The 22512-nt window shown below is 42.5% G+C and overlaps 1 protein-coding gene across 2 annotated transcripts in view; it reads left to right on the top strand.

Moving 5' to 3' along the window:
- The window catches only part of TOM1L1 (target of myb1 like 1 membrane trafficking protein), a 501668-nt gene that overhangs the window by 371827 nt on the left and 107329 nt on the right, over nucleotides 1–22512 (top strand). Inside the window, exons 12-13 of one of the 2 annotated variants that reach the window (XM_069200030.1) lie at nucleotides 2822–2882; nucleotides 7121–7171. In XM_069200030.1, coding sequence (XP_069056131.1) covers nucleotides 2822–2882; nucleotides 7121–7171 — 112 coding nt within the window. The remainder of the gene's footprint in view (nucleotides 1–2821; nucleotides 2883–7120; nucleotides 7172–22512) is intronic. The other variant, XM_069200031.1, reaches the window with a different exon arrangement.

The raw sequence follows: 22512 nt of genomic DNA, 5'->3' as shown, positions 1-22512 counted from the left end.
GTGCTTCACTACTGGACTGGGACTGCAGATGGGCGTCATTGATAACTGGAAAGAAGAACCTCCTGAATGCCCTTGGGGCAGGGCCTTGGCCCCTGAAGGATTCCAGGCCAGCGAGGTGAATGCCGGGACTAGGCAAACTGGCCCCTTTACCCCTCCAGAGGCTTAGTTGGGGGAAGGACTGGGCTAGCGCAAGGAGAGCACGCTGCCCAGAAGGAAAAGATGGAACCCAGAGAAAAGGTTGGCGCAGGGAGTCAGTGGGACCGGCTCCCGATGATCTGGGACCCTTCCAGGCCAGGAGGCCTACGGAGAGTGCTCCTGGTGGCAAGGGCTTGTCACCAGGAGCGAAACGACACAAGAATGATGAAAATCGGCACTTGGAGGCCCGTGATATCCCAGGAAAAAGGATGGCGACCTTTGGAAAGGCAGCTACGAAGCGCGTGGGGCTCCGCAGCTGCTCAAGACTGTGCCCCCGGGGTGGGCCAGGGCCCGGGGGCTGCCCCTGGAGGAAGAGGAGCTCCGGACCTCATCCCGGGGCCCCGTGAAGACTGGCCCGAAGTGAGTTGATGGGGGGGCGCTGTCGCGCACCCCCCCTGCCGTGGTGGGAAGGGACCCCGGACCCCATCCTGGGTCCCCCTGCGGCGCAGCAAAGCTGGGGATCGCCGTCGCGCTCCCCGTGAAGATGCTAGGTCGGGCCCGGACCCCATCCCGGGACCCAGTGAAGACTGAGGAGTGGGGGACACCGTTGTGCAACCCCACCGGATGGCCACCAGCTGGGACAGAGCCGGCGGCGAAGAAGAAGCCAGGGAGCGCCATCGTGCTCCCCGGGAAGGCAGGCCGGGGGGACCCAGACCCCATCCAGGGGCCCCCAGCAGGAGTCAAGTCGGGGGGCGCCGTCGTGCCCCCTGTGAAGATTGCCAGGAGGGGCCCCAGACCCCATCCCGGGGCCCCAAGAGGATGCAGACCTCAGGGAGCACCGTTGCGCTCCCCGCAGAGACTAGGAGGGGCCCCGGACCTCATCCCGGGTACCCGGAGCTGCAGGAAGGAAGGGGGGAGTGCTGTTGCACTCCCCCAAGTGGCCTGTCCGGCCGTGAGCCTCACCGCATCTGCCCGCTGGAGCGGGCAGACAACACAAAGAAGGCCGGGTCCCGCGGCAGCACATGGAGGGGAGCCAGCGGGGGCGGCCAGGGGTGGGCTTCCTGGGCCGCCCTCCAACAAGGGAACCCTTACCTAGAGCGGTGGGTGCCCGGGTGGGACCGGCACCCCCAGGAACCAGCATCAGCTTTGGGCAGCAAGCGGCTCTCCCCGGCACAGCGGGAGAGCCGCTCATTTGAGATGCAGCCGCCCTAGCATGCTTTGAGGGCTGGAGCCAGGGATGGCCCCCTAACCAGGTTTGTGGTGGTCCCAGGAGGATTGGGCCATCACCAGATTCATGCCCAGAGACAGGAGGAGCTGCCAGAGCAGCGCAGCCTCCCCCCAACATCGTTTTGTGTCCCCACTCTAGGTAGGGTGAGACACATGAATGATAACCCCCCAAGGGTTCGACCTGTGTTTGGAGCACACGTTTATGTGAACTTTTGTTCCAGCTTGTGAGATGGTGCCTTCTAGAGATGTAGGCTGGTATTACCCAATGTATTGAACTGTTATTCTATGGTCAATTAGGAGTAATCCAAAAATAATCTAAAAATAATTATAACGGTTAAATTACTTGAATATGGTCCTATATGTTCCCTGATTATGTTAATTTGAATAATGACATTAACAGCCCTGTCCTGGCAAAATGGAAATATTTAATTGCAAATGTAGGTGTATTAATTTCACCTTACTGTCAAATGTTCAATACTGTCAAATGTTCAAATGTCGCAAGGGGGGCACCGGGGATTGTTTTGCCATGTGGGTTGTTGGATTATATTCTCCCTTGAGGAGACATTAGAGATTACACAATGTTTTCCCAGAGTGATTCCATTACTTTGTGTATATTTGTAGATTGTTGCATAGTATTGAGCAGTGTGTGTGAATAATAAATGTACTTTTACTTTATCAAAAGAAAAAGCACAGACTGGACAATCATTTATTGAGAGTCATGCTTGGTGCTTGTGAATGGGGATTACTAGCCCACACCACCTCCCTTGAGTAAGCCTTGGACTGCTCTGCAATGCTACCCTATGAGAGTCAAGCACTACAATGAGGTGTTTGGTTCCAATTGGCGGTCGTGTGCGGACTCATTACTTGTGCAGGCCACCCAAATAATGACCCACATTCCAACAAGAAGGTAAAATTCTTACTGGGATAAACCGGGTCCCTCTATGGAACCCGCAGTCCATTGCAGTCAGCTTTAACTTTTACCTTCAACCCAATCAGGTAACCCCAGTTTTTTGTGCTTTTTGGCTCTATGTTTTTAATTGTATTTTAAAATTCATATCTCCAGTTCTACATATTGGAGTGTTTTCTTTTGGTGCCATTTTATTTATTAAAATGTACTCTATTTTACTAAATTTCTAAATTGGCCTGGGACTTTTCTTGTGTTGTGTTTTCATTTTATTGCTGTTTGAGTAATGCCTAAATACTTGACACATTGCCTCTCTCGAAGTTAAACCTGACTGCTTTGTGCCAAGCTGCCAGGGGGGTAAGCACAGCCTTATTTGTTGACTCTAGTGGTTTACCCTGACAAGGTTTGTGATTATTTTTGAGGTGCGTTGTCATCCTCCTCAACTAATAATACAAGTTTCCAGTTTCTTATGACTGTGCCTATAAACCCAATAACAAAAAATGAGTGTACAGATGTGCATTGTTTTTAATATTCAATTATATTAATTTTTTCTAGATTTACAACAGGAATTCAGCGTGATGGTCAACATGTGCTACCACCTCGCATCTATGACAATGTGAGTAATAATGAAAAGACTACACCTTTTTATGTTTTTTAATGTATATTAAGTTAAAACGTTTGAGGAGTGTTTAATCAGTAAAGTATATAGATTTCCATGAAAAATATAGAGGAGGAGCATCTGGTTCGTCATTGTAGTCTACTTGGTCAAATAAAAACACACAATAATGTATCTAGTATTAAATGAGTAAATCAATTGAAAACTGCCATACTAAAACACTGTAAATTTCAAACATTTCTATTCTAAACCATCCTAATTACCTGATTTGTATTCAGCGATTCTCTCTAACATAATTTATGTGAAAAGTACTAACACTCATTTAGAAACCAATACTAATCTCAGGAACCAAAAGATAAAAGGCTTCCCGTACCTTTCTAAGACTATATAAAGCACAGTCGTTTCACAAACACATATTCATGAAGAATGCAATGCATATTTGTACATTTAGTCTTAGGTACATTATGTCTGAACAGGAGTCCTCAAGAAACAACTGATTAAGAGCTCAAGTCATATTTTATTTAATGAGCCTCTTTCGTGTATGCACATAAAGCAAGAGTATTTAAGATTGAGTTAAATGCATTACAAAAAATGTGAAGGTTTAGAATGTGCTGTACCTAAACATGTGCTGTAAAACTGATTACATCCAAATTGCTTGTTTAACTTTCTAGTAAGGTCATGATACATTGATGCTGGAAATGCACCCGTCTATGTAAGGTAAATGTCATATGTGGGCTGCACTGTGCATTTACATCACCCACATATATAACTAAAGTGACCAGTTCTTGAGAACACCAGTGTGTTATCGCTGACCTGCAGTTTAAAACCACTGCATTGACACAAAGGAAGGGAAAAGTCTTGCTGTGTAGAAAATCTAATTTTACACAATAGCCATTCACTTGTAAGTGTGCCTCATAAACCCACTGGACCTAATGTAAAAGGTGTGATGTTCTAAATATTACATGAAAGTATGTAATCGCAGTGAAATGTTACAAAACGCGTTTTGTAACTGTGCAGGTCAAGTTACTTTTTCCATGAATGGGTGTGATAGTGAAGAAAAATCAATTTTGTCAACTCTGCTTTGGAAAATAGTAAAGACGTCCTTAAGTGTTGCTTTCCACATTTTGCCAAAATTCTAATTCAATGGCAAAAGCAGATATTTGTTATGTATATTGGAAAAGTAACTTTTGAAACATATTCATTGTACTACCTGGAATTAAACTCAGTTTGGCTGAATACCCCCATTCCAATAACAATAATTAGCATTGGACATTAGGTCTGACTGATTAGCCTCCTGGAGCATAATGCACTTGCATCCGGGAGCAGGAAGGCTGGAGTCATGTAAACACTGATTAGTTAGCAGGGATGAGTCACAACAGCTTTCTCTTTCAAGTGGAAATTCCAAATGGATACAGGAACAGACTGTTCAAATCCAGAGTTTCTTAAATGATTTGTCTGTGTCTGCAGTGTCAGTTGAACTGTCTACAGTAAAGGGAGAGAAGATGTTCCTTCATTGCCTTAGGGGTGGAAGGGTCCAGGTACCTGCAAGGGAATGAAGGCTAAGGTTGTACTGAATGAGGGTTTCCGGTAAGGTTTACAATAAATGATGAGACTGGATTTCTGTGGTTGGCATGATTGGATATAGAGAATCCTCTAGTAACTGGCTAGTGCACACAATAATCTTGGTGCCTCTCCACCACCTCCTCAGAACATTCCTGCACCTGGAAAAACATCTCAAAGGAAGACGATTCTGCCATACTACTGGGGAACGAAAATGCAAGGACTCCTATCCCCTACTGGCACACATGAAATAGAATCGTCTCCATGGGTCATCAAGGGGGTCTCATTGGTTAATCCTTAACTGCACTCCTGTTTCCAAAATTGTGCCAACCTTTAAGCCAAATCAACTACTGTTTTGGGTGTGCAGTCTTGGTGTGTGCTGGGTCCCTGAACACACAAAGTATACTCAAAATAATTGCTGGCAGGCTGTCCAGCCCCAGGCCGCACCACCAAGGTGAGCTCACAGGCTTTTAGTCATTATTAAATCAATAAACAAATCCTTATGAAATCACACATTTTCAATTTCACTCCTTTAATTGTTGATTAAATGCATTATTCTTCATTGTATATAATCAATATATATTCCATCGTCAAATCCATTGGAAATTCATGTATATCAGAAGGTATTTTGCTCCAACAAAAACCCAATGCATTTTTGGTGTAGAACCCTTTATCAGGGGTAACTGTTATCAAATTTACAAATATGGTGTCATAAATGGATAATGGGAACCCTAACTAATTACACCAAAAGAATAGACATAAACCAAAGTGAGGTGATCATGCCCCAAAATTTAGGGGTAAAAAACGTGCTTGTGACATGCTAACCACAAGAAAACATGAGCTCAACAGTCCAAAGCCTACCTTCTCCTAGACATATGATCTGGCTCGATGCAAACATGAGTTAACATAAAAAAAAAGCTAATCATTAGTGATAACATGTAAACTGAAATAATAAAATACCCCTTTGCACTCATTTCACCCCTAACAATGTGCTAACGTGACTCGTGAAATGGACTAGGCACGTGTGAACCATTCTATAAGAAGTGCATTGCTTCTAACAATTGTGCTGTAACTTAGAAGCAGCATGCGCATGCATAATGGAAAAAGGTGCTCAGTCAAAATGACAAATTAATAAAGAACGTCATCACTAAGAGTAATTAACCATGGTCAATAACATGAGTGCAACTTTAAGGATTAAGGAAGAATTATAGGAAAAGCCCTGCGTTACCTGGAACCATACTGTTCAATGGAGAATGGTGTGTTGGCGTGCACATTTAATGGAAATAATCGATTGGAGAATTACGAGCATTTAAGTCACCCACTAGCGGAAGAAAACGTCAAAGCCATCGACTTGGTTTGGCGTTCACTGCTACATGGACATAAAAGGCAGTATAGATCTGTGCTCTGAAGTTGTGGTTGTGAGTGGACTGTGGTGGATTGTAACAGAGCCCTAATTGAGTGAAGAAATTCCTGATTCTTCAAGCCTGCCCTAAGGACGTAGACCTCTAGGAGAGATTGGGACTGATATTCCCTAACATCTAGAAACATTTGGAACTTTCTAATTTTTGTAAACTCTAGAGCCGATAACTGGGACATGGTGCTGAGATTACCGTAAGGAAGGTGCATTCTCAACAGGCAACATTTCCATGTTCATCCAGCTCATCTTCAGTTTTTGCCTTAAAGAGAAAGGCGTTTGTGAATACTGCGAGACCAGGAAATGAAACTATAAAACCTTGTGCTGGCCTATCAAGCTATAGCACTCAGGCTTGCCCAGTGGAAAATTCTGAGAAGCAAAAAAGTGAATAGGCATAGAGGTAACACTTGGAGTGGATCAAGAAGTGTGGTACCACTCTCAAATTTATAACTATACTTCTGACACATGCCCATTGCCACACCAGACAATAGCATAGACTAATCACCTCAAACTGTGGTGAACATGAATAGAAGCATCTCTGACACCCTAATTTGCTATTGTTTGCAGCACTGTAGTGCTCGCCACAAGCACTGATGCAAGGCAGGCTATGTGGTTGGAGCTCACTGACAAATTCAAAACTCTTTTTTTTTTAAACTGCACTACGACACCTATGCAAGACCCACAAAACAGACAAGCTGAATAGGATTCAACTGACTGCATCTAAGCCTGGAGTGGGTCCTTGGAGTCATAGAGCAGGCCCTAATCCATCGTGGAAAGTAAATTCATATTTTTGCCTTTCTCCCCACTGTTTTATTTTTTATCTGGAAATCTGGTGTCTTGGTCTGTTCAGAGGCTTTCACCGACTGAGAAGGCCCAGTCATATCTGCTGTGTTTAACAAAAATAGGCATTTTTATTTCAATATTGCCAGTACTGTCTCTATGGTAAAACAACTTTCAGTGTGTGGGACCTTTGCAAAGTTGCCCATGTTAGATACTGGACATCAGAGTAAATAATATGCCTGTCCTACCTACCTATAAAAACATCAAATTTGATTTTAAATTCTATGGTTTCCCTAGTATCTAATCCTGCATGACATATTGCTATGCTATACACTGTAACATCAATTCTCTAACCTGAGCTAGGAAAGTGTTATCTAAAAAACATATTTGCAGTGTGTATGGAACCTTGGATGGAATGGCCAGTGAGGAGGTTAAGTGGGCCATTGAGATATTCCTCACTGCTGTCATCATTTCTTATCTGCAGGTCATAAATTCAAATACCAGCAAGACCAGTTCATTCTTGTATCCATCTGAGGTTGGTAAGCCAAATACCATCAAATTGCGTACTGGTAAAATGAGTGTTCACAAATGCAGAAGTATTTTATGAAGCACTATATAAAAATAAGTTATTATTGGTAGCAGTTTGGTGATACAACATTTATACTGTCTAAGTGCAGCTGCTTTCAAAGGGCATGCACATTTTTTCTCAAATTGCAACAATTCACACCTTTGTTGGTTCTGTTCACCAGCTGTCATTTAAAACGACTAGCCACAGACTGGTAACAATGGGAGCAAGTGGTCACATTTTAAAGGAAAGTCTTTGTAGTGCACAAGACTCTGCCTCCTCCTTGCCCTGCCCCTGCCACACTCTAGGGAGCTGTACACTATATTGTGTGAGGTCAAGCACAGCCCTTTAAAGTGCTGCTCCTCCCTACCACTCTAGTTCAATAAGACCCTTCAGGATATGGAGGACACACTTAGCTCCCTTTGTGTTACTGTCTAGAGAGAATTCACAAACAGCCCAACTGTCAGTCTGACTCAGATGTGGATTCAGCAGCCAAGTAGAGGCACAGAATGGATAAGCAAGAAAACACTCACTTTCTAAAATTGGCATTTTTAAACTCACAATCTAAAAAACAACTTTACCTAAAGATGCATTTTTAAATTGTGAGTTCACTCCATATATCCATCTGCTCCCAGTGAGAAACTGCACTTACAACATATTTTCAATATAAGAATACATAGAAATGTCCACAAGCCCATACCACAGTAAAGCTTTCTTTCTCAGGTTATGAGAAAGCATGTTATGTTTGGGATAAATTTCTAATAGCTGGGATAAACTTATCCTAGCATAGGCCACATTATGCCATTGAGCATTTGGGTGTCCACTATGCTATGTAAAGATAGCCCCTAACCCGACTGGACTAGTGTCAACTACAACCTCTGTATGAAGCTTTGGATTGAAGTATGCCATTTTAGAAGTATTTTGAATGGTGTGTTTATTTCTCCTGAAACGTCTCTCCAATCTTATGACCATTGCAAAGAAGCATTTTTCTCTGTCAACTCTCGCAATGGAGCACTAACAGAAATAAAGTCTTGTACGTACCTTGAACAGTAACTAGCCACGCCAAGAAAAGAACGAATCATTGAAACATTTAATGGGGGATCAGCATTTGACAGAGCTAGTACTTTTGAAGGATCAGGTCTCATTCTCCCATCAGGAAAGATAAGGCCAAAGGATTTTACTTTGTCTTGACCTCACACTTGTCTCCATTCAAGGTCAATCCTTCATCACAGAGTAAACAATATTCTTGTGTGAGAGCTCTATCATGCTTATTCTATGTAGCTCCGAAAACTAACATGTCATCACTATAATTGAAGGCATTCTCAACAAGCTGTATGATACATCACATGAAGTTATCAAAAAACTAAAAATTCTGCAGCCGTTGACACATCAAAACTAAGGGGGTCATTATGACCTTGGCGATCCTGCACCACCATGCCTACGGTCGTGGTCAGACTGCCAAATTATGACCACTGCAGTGAACTGCCTGCGTTGCAGCCAGTTCACCACCTGTACCACCAAGGAGAGTGGGACCGCCTAGCCGAAAGTTGACCACCTTCAGCTCAGCGGTCCACCTAACACCGCCCACAGTATAACGAGTATCCTTCCTGACAGGAATTCTGTGGCACCTTCCCCACCACGAAATCCCTGGAGGTAAGCATACTGGCGACAGGAATACTCATTCCTGTCACCACTACAGGACTCCCCAACCCCCACCGCCATGTAGGACCCCCCAATCCCCCCTGATCCCATCAGGAGTCCCCCACCCGCCCAAGCAGTTACACCCCCTGATCCCCGTACTGACCCCCTTGCTCCATCGCCACCGCCCCACCAACACAACACCACCATGCCGTTTGCAATGTAGTAATACATCGGGCACTGTTGTGGTGATGTGGCGGTGATGACGGAGCTAGCTCCACTAGACCGCCGACCACCAGTATGGCTGCTGGTGACTTCCCCACCAAATAGTGGCAGAGAACAGCCATCAGCCATAATATGGTGGATTGAAGACCGTCAACACTGGCAGTCAAGTGGCAGATGTGACTTCGGAGGGCTACTAAAAAGACCACCGAAGTCATAATGAGGGCCTAAGTCTCTTGAACCTAAACAAATCAACATGTGTAAAAAAGGTTGTAATGTACCAGCAACTTTCTTCAAGTTTCAACTGATAATAATCTTTAAATAAATCACGACGAGAAAATACCTTTGTGCCATTCGGTTGCGTTATCATGTCAGAAATGTGTGAACCCAGATGTTGTTCTCATCCAATTTTAGCAACACAAAAGAATGACGGACGGAGTGCTGAACAATGCAAACACTCTCCCCCAGTCACAGATCTGGGTTTAATCCATCAACCTTTTGCTCACCTTGCCACCCTAGTTTGGACCCAGCCATATACAAATCAGTCTTGATCCTGTTCCTCATGGGAACAGTCTAGCCCGAACTGCCAAACCAGGTCCTCCCCGGACCAGAAACAAGCATCCTGGACGAGTATCAGGGTATCACCCTTCATCAGCCAGGCTAGCTTGAATCCAGTGGCACAGTGAGCACAGGACCCACGTCTGGGTATACCTTTCCCAGTTAGGGCAACATTAGCAACACAAAAGGATGATGGACAGAATGCTGAGCAATGCAAATACTCACCCCCAGTCACAGATCTGGTTTTAATCCATCGTTCTTTTGCTCACCATGCCACTCCAGTTTGGACCCAGCCATATGCAAATCATTCTTGACTCTGTTCCTCATGTGAACAGTCCAGCCCGAACTGACAATCCAGGTCCTTCCCGGACCAGGAAAAAGCATCCTGGGACCGGTTTCAGGGTATCACCCTTCATCAGACAGGTTTACTTGAATCCAGTGGCACAGTGAGCATGGGACCCACGTCTGGGTATACCATTCCCACTTAGGTCAATTTTAGCAACACAAAAGGATGATGGACAGAGTGCTGAACAATGCAAACACTCACCCCCAGTCACAGATCTGGGTTTAATCCATCGTTCTTTTGCTCACCATGCCACCCCAGTTGTTCTTGTGCAGTTGCCATGTTTGCCTGACGCATGTCAACACAGATGTGTACAGCTACTTCACTGAACTTTTTGCCCGCTACTACTATAGGAGAAGCCCAGGGTTCTGGACCAGTGGAATGCTGAATAATATCATGCTTAATTAGAGAATTCTTTCTCAACACCTTCTTGTAAATGAAAAGCAAGTAATCAATATCTCTGAGCAACAGGATTGACAGCCTCATTAATACACAGTTTTATTTTCATAATCTTAAGCTTTCCGGAACCATGATACAATGAAGGGAATCGACTTACTATTACGCGATGACCATTCATGATGTAATTTACAAAAATCAGTCCCATATCAGCAGCCTTGCTGGCATTTGATGCTGTACCTTGAAGCATATGAATTGGTGCTTGTACCTTCATTTTCTTATGTTACACTGCTACACATGACCCTTTATTCTTTATGGGTGACGATGCAGCCCGAGTATACTCTCTTTGGCCTTCAATGATGTTACCCACTGTAATGGATGTAGTTCATTGTATTTCTCTTCAGGCATTTTGTTTATTGATGCATCACTGTCAATAAGGAAAGGTATTGAATAACCATTTATTTTCAATGTGATCTCGGGCAGTGTTTTGTTTGATTTAGCTGCTTTGGCATGTCGTCTTTTCTTTGACTGACATTTTTCTTCACATGTGACCAGTCCAACATGTGCATATTTCTCTGAGGTAAACATTGATATGAAACCATCACTTTCTTCACTTTTACTTGTTATTGAGGCAGATGAACTGTTTGTCGATGATTTAGATGATGATTGACTTCTTTTAGTATCAATTTGCCTCAACTGATGTTGCCACTTGGCCTTGTGGGGATACGTCGAATATTGCTGCTGGAACTTTCTGGCAGCCATTTTGTCTTCATGCATTGACACACTTACTTTTTCCTTCACTTTACACACATCATAAAATGGTTCACTTTCCCACAGCCTTCACATATCTGTCCAAGGATGGGACACTTTTCTTTGTGATGAAAATCCACATCTTAAACACAACTTCCTTTTACATGTAGACATCACTTTGTGTTTTTCAGTATTTTGCTTCAGATTACTTTTGACACTCATGACTGACTCGCTCTGGGCACCTCCAGCCTCCATGTGATTGTCTCTCAGCATGTTCCTCAGCTCTGGCAGCCATCAGCATTCACTCCAGACTAAGAGTTTCACTCAGCATTCGTCCTCTGAATAAATCTGACTAGCATCCATCAGTAACTCTTAGACTCATAGTTTCATCATTAAATTCAGTGTTGGATGAGTGCATCAAGTCTTTTCCACAAATTCATCAATAGTTTTGCTAATTCTTTGATGTTCTTGACTGAAAACGTATTATTCGTAATCAACGTTTGGTAGTGGATTGAACTTATGATTCAAAGCCTTTTTAATCTGAAGGTATTTGACTTCTTCGCCAGTTCTCATTTGTTATGACTTCTTTCACACCATCACCAGCAAGATATTTGAGATACTTGATAATCTTTCTGTTATCAATCTCTTCAAGTGCCTCAATTATATCTTTAAAGGTCCGTTTCCAATGAGTGTATCTATCACCAATATTTTGCTTTCTGGAAGTATCAAAAGGTGGTGATGGTTTCAGGAAGGTGCCGGCATTGTAAACTAGTCTAAAACTTACACACGTTGAAAGTAGCATGCTCTCTGATGCTGTTTGATGATCATGTTTATGCAAACATTCTCTAGAGTCCTTTGACATGTGGTCATCAGCATCATCTTTGACATTAATTGGAACTGTGTCTTTTCTCTTATCTGCCATCGTCTTATTTCATGATTCCAACTGTTACCTTTTTTCTTTGCTCTTTGAAGACCTATGAAGCTGTTTTGAGCCCCACTCTGCAACTTAGTGAGCAACTGATTTGGGTATGGACAGCTCGGTAATCCTCCTTTCTACACACCAGTTTGCATTTTCTGACACCTGGTTGATCTCTGCCATGCAGTGCTTCTGTTAGCAGTTTTCTTTGGGGAGTTATAATTAGCTTTGATTGCTCTTTGTAAACCTGGTTGTAGCTGCCTTCAGTGTTAACACTTCATACAACCTATGCCTTTATTTTGCGTGGCAGCGCAGTACCTTTTGCTATGGTCTTGGTCGTAGCTTCTTGATCAACAATGCATAGATTTCTCGGTGAAGCATTCTTTACATTCAAATGCTTCACACGGGCTGGAGTTGCGCTTTGACTCCACAAACACCAACCATTGACTCGGGATTTCAACGATGGCACACGTAGCATGCATGAGCAGTCTGCTTGCACCATGGTAAACTCTCCAGTAGAGCACTGTCCTTCTTCAAGTTACTTATCCCCAATCTCGTCTCCAATTGTAGCGTCCTCCCCAGCCTTGGTGCCCGCCAATCACTATGCCACACACGGTAAATCACACGTCTTTTATCCTCTGAGTATACCTGTGAACTCCCAACATTTTAAACCAAGCTTTTCCTAGTGAGTCGTCACATTGCTACATAGTCTATAAGGAGCCAAAAGGGTTCTGTTATAAATATGCATGACACTACACAACCTATCTCTCTTAACTCAATGCGTCCCTACAAATACCTAAATGAGAGGTGTAGTTTATGTGGATATATATATAATGTTCTAAAAACAATGTCATTGAAAAAGCATTTCTGTGCCTTATTCTGTTAAGGTTTTGATTAGCAGATACTTTTGTCAAGCGGTCCAATACATTTATGACCTTCTGCTTGCTAGACTGATTGTAAACAATGCAATACAAGAGCTTGTTCTCATGTCTGTGAGGACTACGCAAAGATGCCCACTGTTCTCATCCTTGTACAACCTTCAGCTCTGCAATTTCATTTAAATTATTATTTGCACCAGTTTGCATATTGTAGCATTCCAACGTGTGGGACTTTGGATTTATTTGGAAAGAGAGACCACACCCATGTCATAATGCATTAATAGAGTAAGTCAAAACAAAGCTTCAGTGACATAACTGGGCTTAACACCTGGTAGCAAAGGCCTAATACTACATGATTTTTCCCAGAGAAATGTGTGGCAGGTATTAAAGCAACGAGCGCCCAAATAATATTAAAGTAAAAAAATAAAAATAATAACATTCTTAAACTCATTTAGCACAAAGGATAGTAATTCAATAAACCTAATGACTACAAAGGGTCAAAATTCGATTAAGTCAACAGGAGATAGATGTTTTTAAGCAAATTTCCATAAATGTTAATGGGGCAATGGGAGTGTAAAAGTCACTGCTGGTTTATGTGTATTACCAAATGTTGTCACCTGAGGCTATGTTTGCATCAAAGTAAAAGCAAGCATAGTTGGTGTGGCTGCTGTTCACCATGGCTAAAAGTTAGTTGCATAGAGGAGAATGGTGTGGAGTGTCATTGAGTGGAATGGCAAAGGTGTAGTAGAGTGATGTAGAATGGAGTAGCAGAGAGTGTCATGTGTTGGAATGGCATACTGTGGAGTCTCGTAGAGTGGCATATACTGGAGTGGCAAAGAGTAGAGTGAACTAGTGTAGACTGCATTGGCATAAACTGTTGCAGAATTCAGAGGCACACAATGCAGTGTCGTAGAATGTATTGGCATAGATTGGAGTGGTGCATAGTAGAGTGCAGTGGTGCACGGGTGGAGTAGCACAGAGTGGAGTGCCGCTGAATGGAATGGCGCAGAATACAGTGGCATAGAATAGAGTGGTGCAGCGTATAGTGGCACAGAGTGCAGAGGTGCAGAGTGCATTGGCACAGAGTGTGGTGGTGAAGAGTGCATTGGTGCAGAGTAGAGTGACACAGAGTGTAGTGGTGCAGAGTAGAGAGGCATAAAGTTCAGTGTCAGAGAGTGCAAGGTAGAGTGTCAGAGTATAGTGGTGTGGTGGAGTACAATGAAGTAGAGTGCAGTGGCAAAGAGTACAGTGGTGCAGAGTAGAGTGCAGTGGTGTAGAGTGCAGTGGTGTAGAGTGCAGTGACAGAGTGCAGCTGTAAAGAGTGCATTAGTTAGAGTGCGGTGGTTAAGAAGACAGATGCATAGAGTGCAGTGGCATAGAGTGGAGTGGCCCAGAGTGGACTAGAGTAGCATAGAGTGCAGTGGCTTAGAGTAGATTGTTTCAGAGTACAGTGAAGTGGCATAGCATGGAGTGGTCAGGGTAGAGTGCAAGTGTGTAGAGTGGCATAGAGAGCAATGGTAAGAGTAAGAGTAATTTGTGTGGAGTACAGTGGCTTTGAGTGCAATGGTTCAGAGTAGATTAGAGTGGTGTCTAGTGAATTGGCACAGAGTGCAGGGGCATAGAGTTGAGTGTTAGTGTAAAGTGCATGGACATAGAGTGTATTGTATAGACAGAGTGCAGTTGCATATAGTGCAGTGCTGCAGAGTGGTACAGAGTACAGTGGCATACAGTGGAGTTGTGCAGAGTAGATTGGTGTGGCCTAGACTGGAGTGGTGTAGAGTGCGGTGGTAAAAAGTGCAATGGTGTGGAGTAGAGTGGCGAAGAGTGCATTGCATCAAGTAGAGTGGTACAGGGTAGATTAGAGAGGCATAACGTGAAGCAACATAGAGTGCAGTGGCGTAGAGTGGAGTGGTGCAGAGAGCAATGGCACGGAGTAGTACAAAGTAGGGTGGAATATTCATAGTGTGGTAGCACATTGCCATTACAGACAACACATTTTCAATTGAAATGATCATTGCAGTTGCACAGACATACAGTTTTACTAATACAACAATACAGTGCACAGACGTAAATGCATGGAAATTTCATCACTTGGTGTAATGATTTGTTTGGTCATATTAAAGTATTTGTTTTCAACACACTTTAGAAATAACAAAAAAATGTGATTCATTTGTGTTCCTAATTCTAATATATTCTGAAATACTTACACAGTTAATTTAAATGTGCTTTAAAAAAAAAGTATTTCCTACCCCCAGTATCCAGCAAGTTTGTCACTTTGAAGTCAGACAAAGAAAAGTAATCATGTGCCCTCAGAAGACGGTGCCTGAGATTTGACCACGGTCTTTGAATGCAGAGCAAATGTGACCTGATAAGAAAAAAGCTTATACACCTGTTTACAGAATGAGAGCACAGAAGGATACTGTAAATAAGGTTTGGGCAAGAGAAAGTACAAACTCAAGCTGGACAGCCTAAAACAAATAGAAGCCAGTAAATGGAAAGCAAGAAAATATGAGTTACAAACCACAGAGCCAATTGCAACCACCAGGCAGAAAGCATTCCTAAATCAGCTTTCTGAATATTCCTAATATGTCTTTAGCATCAACTTAAAAATGAAAAATGTTACAATCAATGTTAGTATAATCCAATGATTACAAAAAAACTTTTCAGGTGGATGGATAATAATTATCAAGGTTTCCAATTAACTTAGGAGGCTTCGAGGAGGATTCTAAGTCAGAGACTACAGTTATGCAGTGGGATGCAGACTCAGCTACTCACTCATACTTGAGCTCCAGCACATTTCAGCAGCGCAAAGCTGTCTCGTCCACTCATTTCAGCCAGGGGCTCCTGCATGGTTCAGCACTGGAAGGCACCTAATTATGGGCACAGAAAGGAAGATGGTGAGAAATCCCAGATCAAAATCTTTCTTCACACCTGGGTCCTATAAGGAAAAACCTCAAAATGAATGCCTCAGAATGACCCTTTGTGATAACCAGTACTTATTTTGTGCTGCAGCCCCCACCAGCAAATTAATTTTGGGACCAGGAATTTTCTAGACAGTCCAATGTATGTCACTCTCAAGTATTTGAATCTGGTAATCTGCCTGCTCTCTCTCTGCTCTCCCTCTGAGGCCCACAAATGACCAGGCATAGGCGATGTAGCGTCAACATGCATGAGGCTGCTGCTTCACTGGGATGGGTTGGTCATGGGCAGTAAGGTGGCACATGTCATGTTTTTGTCACTCTGTGCTTTCACTGTGCTATCCTGACCACGCTACCAGGGACAGTACAGTTGTCCCCCATTCTGTGGTGCCTAATTATTACTCTGCAGGTCTACCTTTGTGGTGACCCTTTCCATGCCGTCTGTATTCTTGACTGATGACTTGGCTTGCAGAGTAATACAACACCAATGGATTCTCTCCATTTCAGAGTTGAGAACATGCACCGGACACACCACAACAGTAAGCAGTGGTTCTGTCAGTAAGTTAAGAAGCCTTGGTCCCCAACACACACATGCAGCATGGTTAACTACATGGAAGGGGGGTGTCATCATGTCACATGAACAAGTTCCATTGTTTATTAACAGACTGGTGTTGCTCACACCTGCTTCAATTTCTGCTGCTATTGTCATTTCAGACCAGACACAGAAAGAAACACTGATTGACCCTCCTGCCCCTCACTGTGTTGCAGGGAACCTGAGTATAGTAACATTTGTGGGCCACAAAAAAATGACATTCCAGAGCAGCCTAAATCATTCAGCTCTGAAACTGTGTTTACTGAAACACGGCATAGGAATAGACTTAGAGGGAAGGAGCTACAGCTCTGAAAGAACATTTTTGCCTTTGCCCAGATATCAAGTGATTTCACCACAGTGGAAGGGTTGCTCTATCCAGGCATTGCCAGGTGCCAAGGCTACCACCTTTGTAAAAAACAATTCAGACCAAAGTATGTTGCTGTGTTCCAGCCAATCAGCAGTATGACTGCTCACATGAAAGGGGAAGCTTCACTACAAATTCTGTGTTGTAACACATTTGTGTTTATGTAAATAATAGATACTCACAATTTTAGTTATGTCTGGGCTTGTTCAAAGAACTTACAGTGGTTTTGGTACACTGTTAAAGCTGGCATGCAGCTAAAAGATAAACACATATAAAAAGCAACAAATCTAAAAACTACAAATCCTGGAAGACACATGTGATCAGGAGAGGGGGCTAAGATAAATATGAGAGATGAGGGAGAGCAGGACTGGAAGTCATAGAGATGAAAATATAGAAAAGCAATTATTAAGAGAGATTAAAGAGAACATTGCAGAAGCAAGAGAAAAGAGTGAATTAGGAAGACGGAGAAAAGTCAGACAAATTATCAAGTTGAGGGATACGGAGAGAGGGTTGAGAAAGGAAGACATAAACATAAAGGAAAACAAGGAGAGAAACATTATACAGAAAAGAGCAGATAAGGGATAAGGTGGAGAGGGGGGATAAGGACTGGAGGAGAGAAAGAAAAAAGACAGGTTATATGTTACAAAGAGATGGTAAGGTGAGAGTAAGTGGTAAAATCGAGAGAAAAAGCATATTAGAAATAGAGGGTATGTGGTGAGAGACCATGTGTAAGAATGAAAAGAGTGAAGAGGAAGAGAGGGCACATAGTAGAAGATAGAAAATGAGGCAACAACACTTGGACAGATCATGCCACTTGCTGGGGTGTTGAAAGTACAGACTACCCTCTGCCAGTGACTTCACCCAATGTCCAGCCATCATGAACCTTCAGTCCAGGTGGCTGGCGATGGCGTTGGCCACTGCCTCGACCTGCATCCTGAGACTTTAGAGATCACTCCCATGTCCAACGTTGGAGAACTGGCTGAAAGAATTGTTTAAAGTGACTGCTTTTGAGCGGGATAATTGATAAACTCACTGACCATTATGATAGATTCCTGGACACATGGGGAACCTTCCTTTGTGACCCCTGATTCACACCTCCTCCTTTGTCGGACCCTCCCTCCCCTTGTTTGCCCTCCATGTCCCTGCATCCATTGGTCACCCTCCAGTTTGCTGCTCCCTCCCACTCTCTTCTCTGTGCCCTAATGGACAGCGTTTCAATTCCCCATCCCGCTTCCGGCTATTCCTACCCCTTACTTCCCCTGGTCCAATCACAGGGGAACCCTCCCCTCATTGTCTCCTCCAGCTGCACACTACCCCACTCTGGCTGTCCAAGGGCTGGACGGGTCCAATATCATCTTCTTCCTGGACCATAATGGACTGTTCTGGATTATGCAAATCTCTTCTGTTGGATTCGCTCCTGCCTAGTAGACATTTGCCATGCCAGTGGTAGCCTCCTAAAATGAATGTTTGGGATTGGCACTAAATGATTTATTTATTTACAAATTAAGCACTAGTGAAACCAATAGTCTTGTCTTCTTCCAACTCTGTCATTCCTTGGATAGGTAGCCAGTGATTACTCCTTGCAGCATTATGCTAACAGAGCAAGGTCTATTGTCATCTCTTGGGACTGCGTTTTCATGTCCAGTCAGTATGATAATTATTGCACTTGAAGGTATAGAACCTATTGCTAAAGCTCTCAAATTGAACAAACTAGGATTTTTAAGATCATTGCTCAGCAACTCACCATTCCAATTCTTATTATTTTCAATGACACTGCCATTTAGAAAGACGACTGCTATAACCAATGTCAAAAGGATGCATAGAATTTAAACAGGTAGCAATTATTGTAAATGGTATAATCTTTTTTCCTTGCTCGGTGCAAGATGGCGGACATCCAGACAGAAAGGGCTTACTAGAAACAGCCAACTATCTTCCAGAACAAGAAGCGTGTGCTTCCTGATTGGATCCCTCTTCACCTGGACATCTCCATTAACAATATTTCCTTCTTTTTGTCTCCCTTGTCACAAGTCTCTGACAGATCCTTGACATGTTCAAACTCTCCAGAGTCTTATTTTTCATCTTTGTTTAAAGTTTCACTCCCATGTCAAAGATACTCAAAGTGAAATTATCTTCTTTTTTTCAGGATGACCAAACATGCTAGGATAGCATATATAACTGGCTGGGTGTAATTTTAGTCTACCAACTATCAATGAGGCTTCATTACAACACTCTGGACTCTGCAATTGTTGCATCAAATTTTGAAGCACATCAGTGTGTTTTTGCGCAAAGTGTGCAGAGCGATTATTGCAAGTGCTCTAATAGGAGCAAAAGTAGATTATTGTTATAATGTTATAATCTCATAGTCGCTACCCCTGAAATGTGGTTATGCAAGTTAGAGGTCATGCACAATATTATGCCATAAGTTGTAAAAGTTTTGCGCATACACTTCTCCAACTCTCAGATATTTGGATTGGATGCATATTTATTCTTGAGTTCTATTTAGAATACTGACCACAACTCATAGATTGTATGGAACTGCTCTGAACCATCTTCAAAATAATTTGATACCAGATGCAAAGATGCACTTTGAGAGTCAGTAACACCCACTCACGTGCAGAAAACTAAATAATTTGAACATATTAATATAGTTTATATAAATAAAGAAGCAAAATGTAAAATTGCACATTTCAGTATATTGGAGGCTAAAAATGTAATTGGCATCCTTAGATTGATTCATGGGAGCAGTGAAAGTACATCAACCAGAATTTAGTATGGATGATGGGAGGTCGTAATTGAATTTGGAAAAGCTTCAGCCTTCCCAATAAAAAAATTAAAAAAACTTTTTCTATATTTGTGAATTAAACAAATATTTTCATCATTTTTGTATTTGTTTGAAGAATGCTTGTTTCTGTATTTTAATGTATTGTTTTGCAAAACTGCTTAGGCCGGGGTTCTCCAAATCCAATAATGACTCTGTGGGGATCCCCAGATTACAATAATCATTCAGTGAGGGTCCCTGGATTCCAGTAACAATTAAGTGGGGGTCCACAGTCCAAAATCTTAAGAACCAAATTACTCTCCTGTAATACCCACATATAAGAAGGATAAAGCTGAAGGCAGAGCGTTTGCCACTGAAGCCTCAGTTATGTATTTTTCTTTTACCAGATGGCCTTAGACTACAAAAGGAACTGATGGCTATCAGACAGATGTATTAAGTTCATTGCTTCTAATTGTCAGTTTGTGATTAACTTCTGGAAGCACATGGCTTGTTGGTTTGTGTTAAAGAAATAGTTAAATACTTTTTGATGAAAATGAAAAGTTCTAATAAAACATCAAATATTCAAAGATTACCTTGCTAGTCAAATGGATTTCTCAGAATAGGATTTAAGAATGTGACAAATGAAAATGATCAAAGGTATAACTTCAAATTTTGCAAATTTTCTAAAAACTACAATAGTTTTTAACAGATATATTATTCAATCAATCAATCAGGATTTGTAGAGCACTCTAATCACCCGTGAGGGTATCCAGGTGCTAGGCCCAGGCTACTCAGGGGCTTCAGTTCAAAAGCTAGGTCTTGAGTCTCCTTCTGAACTCCTGAAGGGACGGTGAGGTCTGAAGGTGAATGGGAAGGCTGTTCCAGAACTTCAAAGTGAGGTAGATGAAGGAGCAACTTCTGCTGTTGCTGCATTGGATGTGGGGGGTATGAGCGAGGTAAAGTGAGGTGGGGCACAGGGTCCTGGAGGGTAGGTGGAAGCGCAGGCAGTGGTTTATGTACACTGGTCCTTGGTTGTGGAGGTCTTTGTAGGCATGCCTCAGAATCTTGAATTGGAATCTCTTATGGATGTGGAACTAGTGGAGTTTTTTCAGGGGAGAGGTGGATGTGGGTCCATCTGGGGAGGTCAAGGTTAAGCCTGGTCACCAGGTTCTGGATGGTCTGAAGGCTCTTCAAGAGGTGTGATGTGATTCCAGTGTAGTGCATTGCCATAGTCCGGGCAGCTGGTGATGTGGGCTTGATTGACGGTTCGTCTTCTGGAGACTGGGAGTCATTTGCAGATCTTTCAAAGCATGTGGAGTGTGAGGAAGCATGCGGAGGAAATGCATTGTTCTGGCTCTTCATGGTGAGTTTGCTGTCTAAGATGATTCTGAGGTTCAGGGCTTAGTCTGTATGAGTGGGCGTGGGTGTGGGCAGGTATCCCAGGTCTGGGGAGTGACACCAAGAGTTGTCCCACAATGAGGCGGAATTCCCGAAGATCAGGACTTCCATCTTGCCTGTGTTGATTCTGAGGCAGTTGACTTGCATCCAATTGATGATGCTGGTCATACGAAGGTGGAAACTGGCCTTGTTGGTGGAGGGGTGAGGGGTCTTTGGACAGCGGGAGGATGAGTTGGGTTTCATCTGCATAGGAGATGATGTTCAGTCTGTGGTTTCTGACAATGTTGGCCAGGTGGTCATATAGGTGTCAAAAAGGGTGGGGCTGAAGGATGATCAACAGATGATGCTCTTGGGCTCTGAGGTGAAGGGAGGGAGGAGGACTCTCTGAGTTCTTCTGAAGAGGAAGCATGTGACCCATTTGAGGGCATTGTCTTGGATGCCGATCTCGTCATGCACTCAGCTGGATCCAACCACAGAGACAATTGTAGAGGTTCCTCACATATGACAGGATTCATCAAGCAGAAATCTAACTTTGCTGAAGAAGAGCAAGCGGCAGCATCCTCTTAACATTCAGTTGTCTCTCAACTGCTGACTTTACAATTCTAAAACCCAGCACATGCATAATGCGGTGCATGTGTTTTCATTGCATTACTAACCTTACAGTACTAAACATAACACATCTTCCCTCTTCATAAAAAACAAAACTACCAATAATATATACATGTGAATGCTATAATGGTTGATTATTCAATTTCATAATCATCCATCTATTAGGTTTTACTTTGATGTATTTTTTCTTTCTTCTTGCTTCCTGTATTTAAGCTCCTCTCCTCTTGTTTGTTTTGTAAATCATCCAAAATGTTTTCCTCTTGACTTTCCAAACACACTGTTCTGTCTTCATGAATAATATTATTGGAATCAATTTGTTTATTAACTTTTTCTGTTTCTTTCTCAACTTCTATTTCTGTTTCCTTTTCAATTTCTACTTCTGATTCCATCTCATTCCAATTTTGTTTTGTTTTCTTCACAATTTCTATTTCTGATTCCAATTCATTCCAATTAGTACCTACAGTTTTCTCCTTTACTATCTTATTCTAATTTTTCTTACTTTTTAACACAACTATTCTTTTTAAATTCCACACTTTGTCATCACTTAGCATGAGTGTGTTGTGCAAAACTTTTATAACTTTCAAAGGTTCAGTGAATGGACTTTCTTCTTTCTTTACTCTTCAAAGTTTTTTGAGCAACATACCTGCTTCAGTAGTAACATATTTTGTACTCCTTCTCACATCATATTGTTTTTGTATATTAATTAGGTATCTACAATCTTTTTCCTAATGTCTTCCATAGACAAATTCTTATTTGTAGTTTATACTAACCACTCAGGATTAACTTTTGGTCTTCCTTCCCTTCCTCTCACAACTTCAAAAGGTGACACTCCTACAGCATCATGTTAAACTGTTCTGTACATCCAGTTTTGAACATTTGAACTTCCCAACTTTCCTTATTCTTAATTCCAAGTTGCACAGTACTTTAATCACTCTGTTGAATCATTCAATCATACCATTTCCACTTGGGTT

The sequence above is a fragment of the Pleurodeles waltl genome, chromosome 7, assembly GCF_031143425.1.
Source record: "Pleurodeles waltl isolate 20211129_DDA chromosome 7, aPleWal1.hap1.20221129, whole genome shotgun sequence".
Lineage (NCBI taxonomy): Eukaryota > Metazoa > Chordata > Amphibia > Caudata > Salamandridae > Pleurodeles > Pleurodeles waltl.
This window is presented reverse-complemented; position numbering and strand designations above follow the sequence as displayed.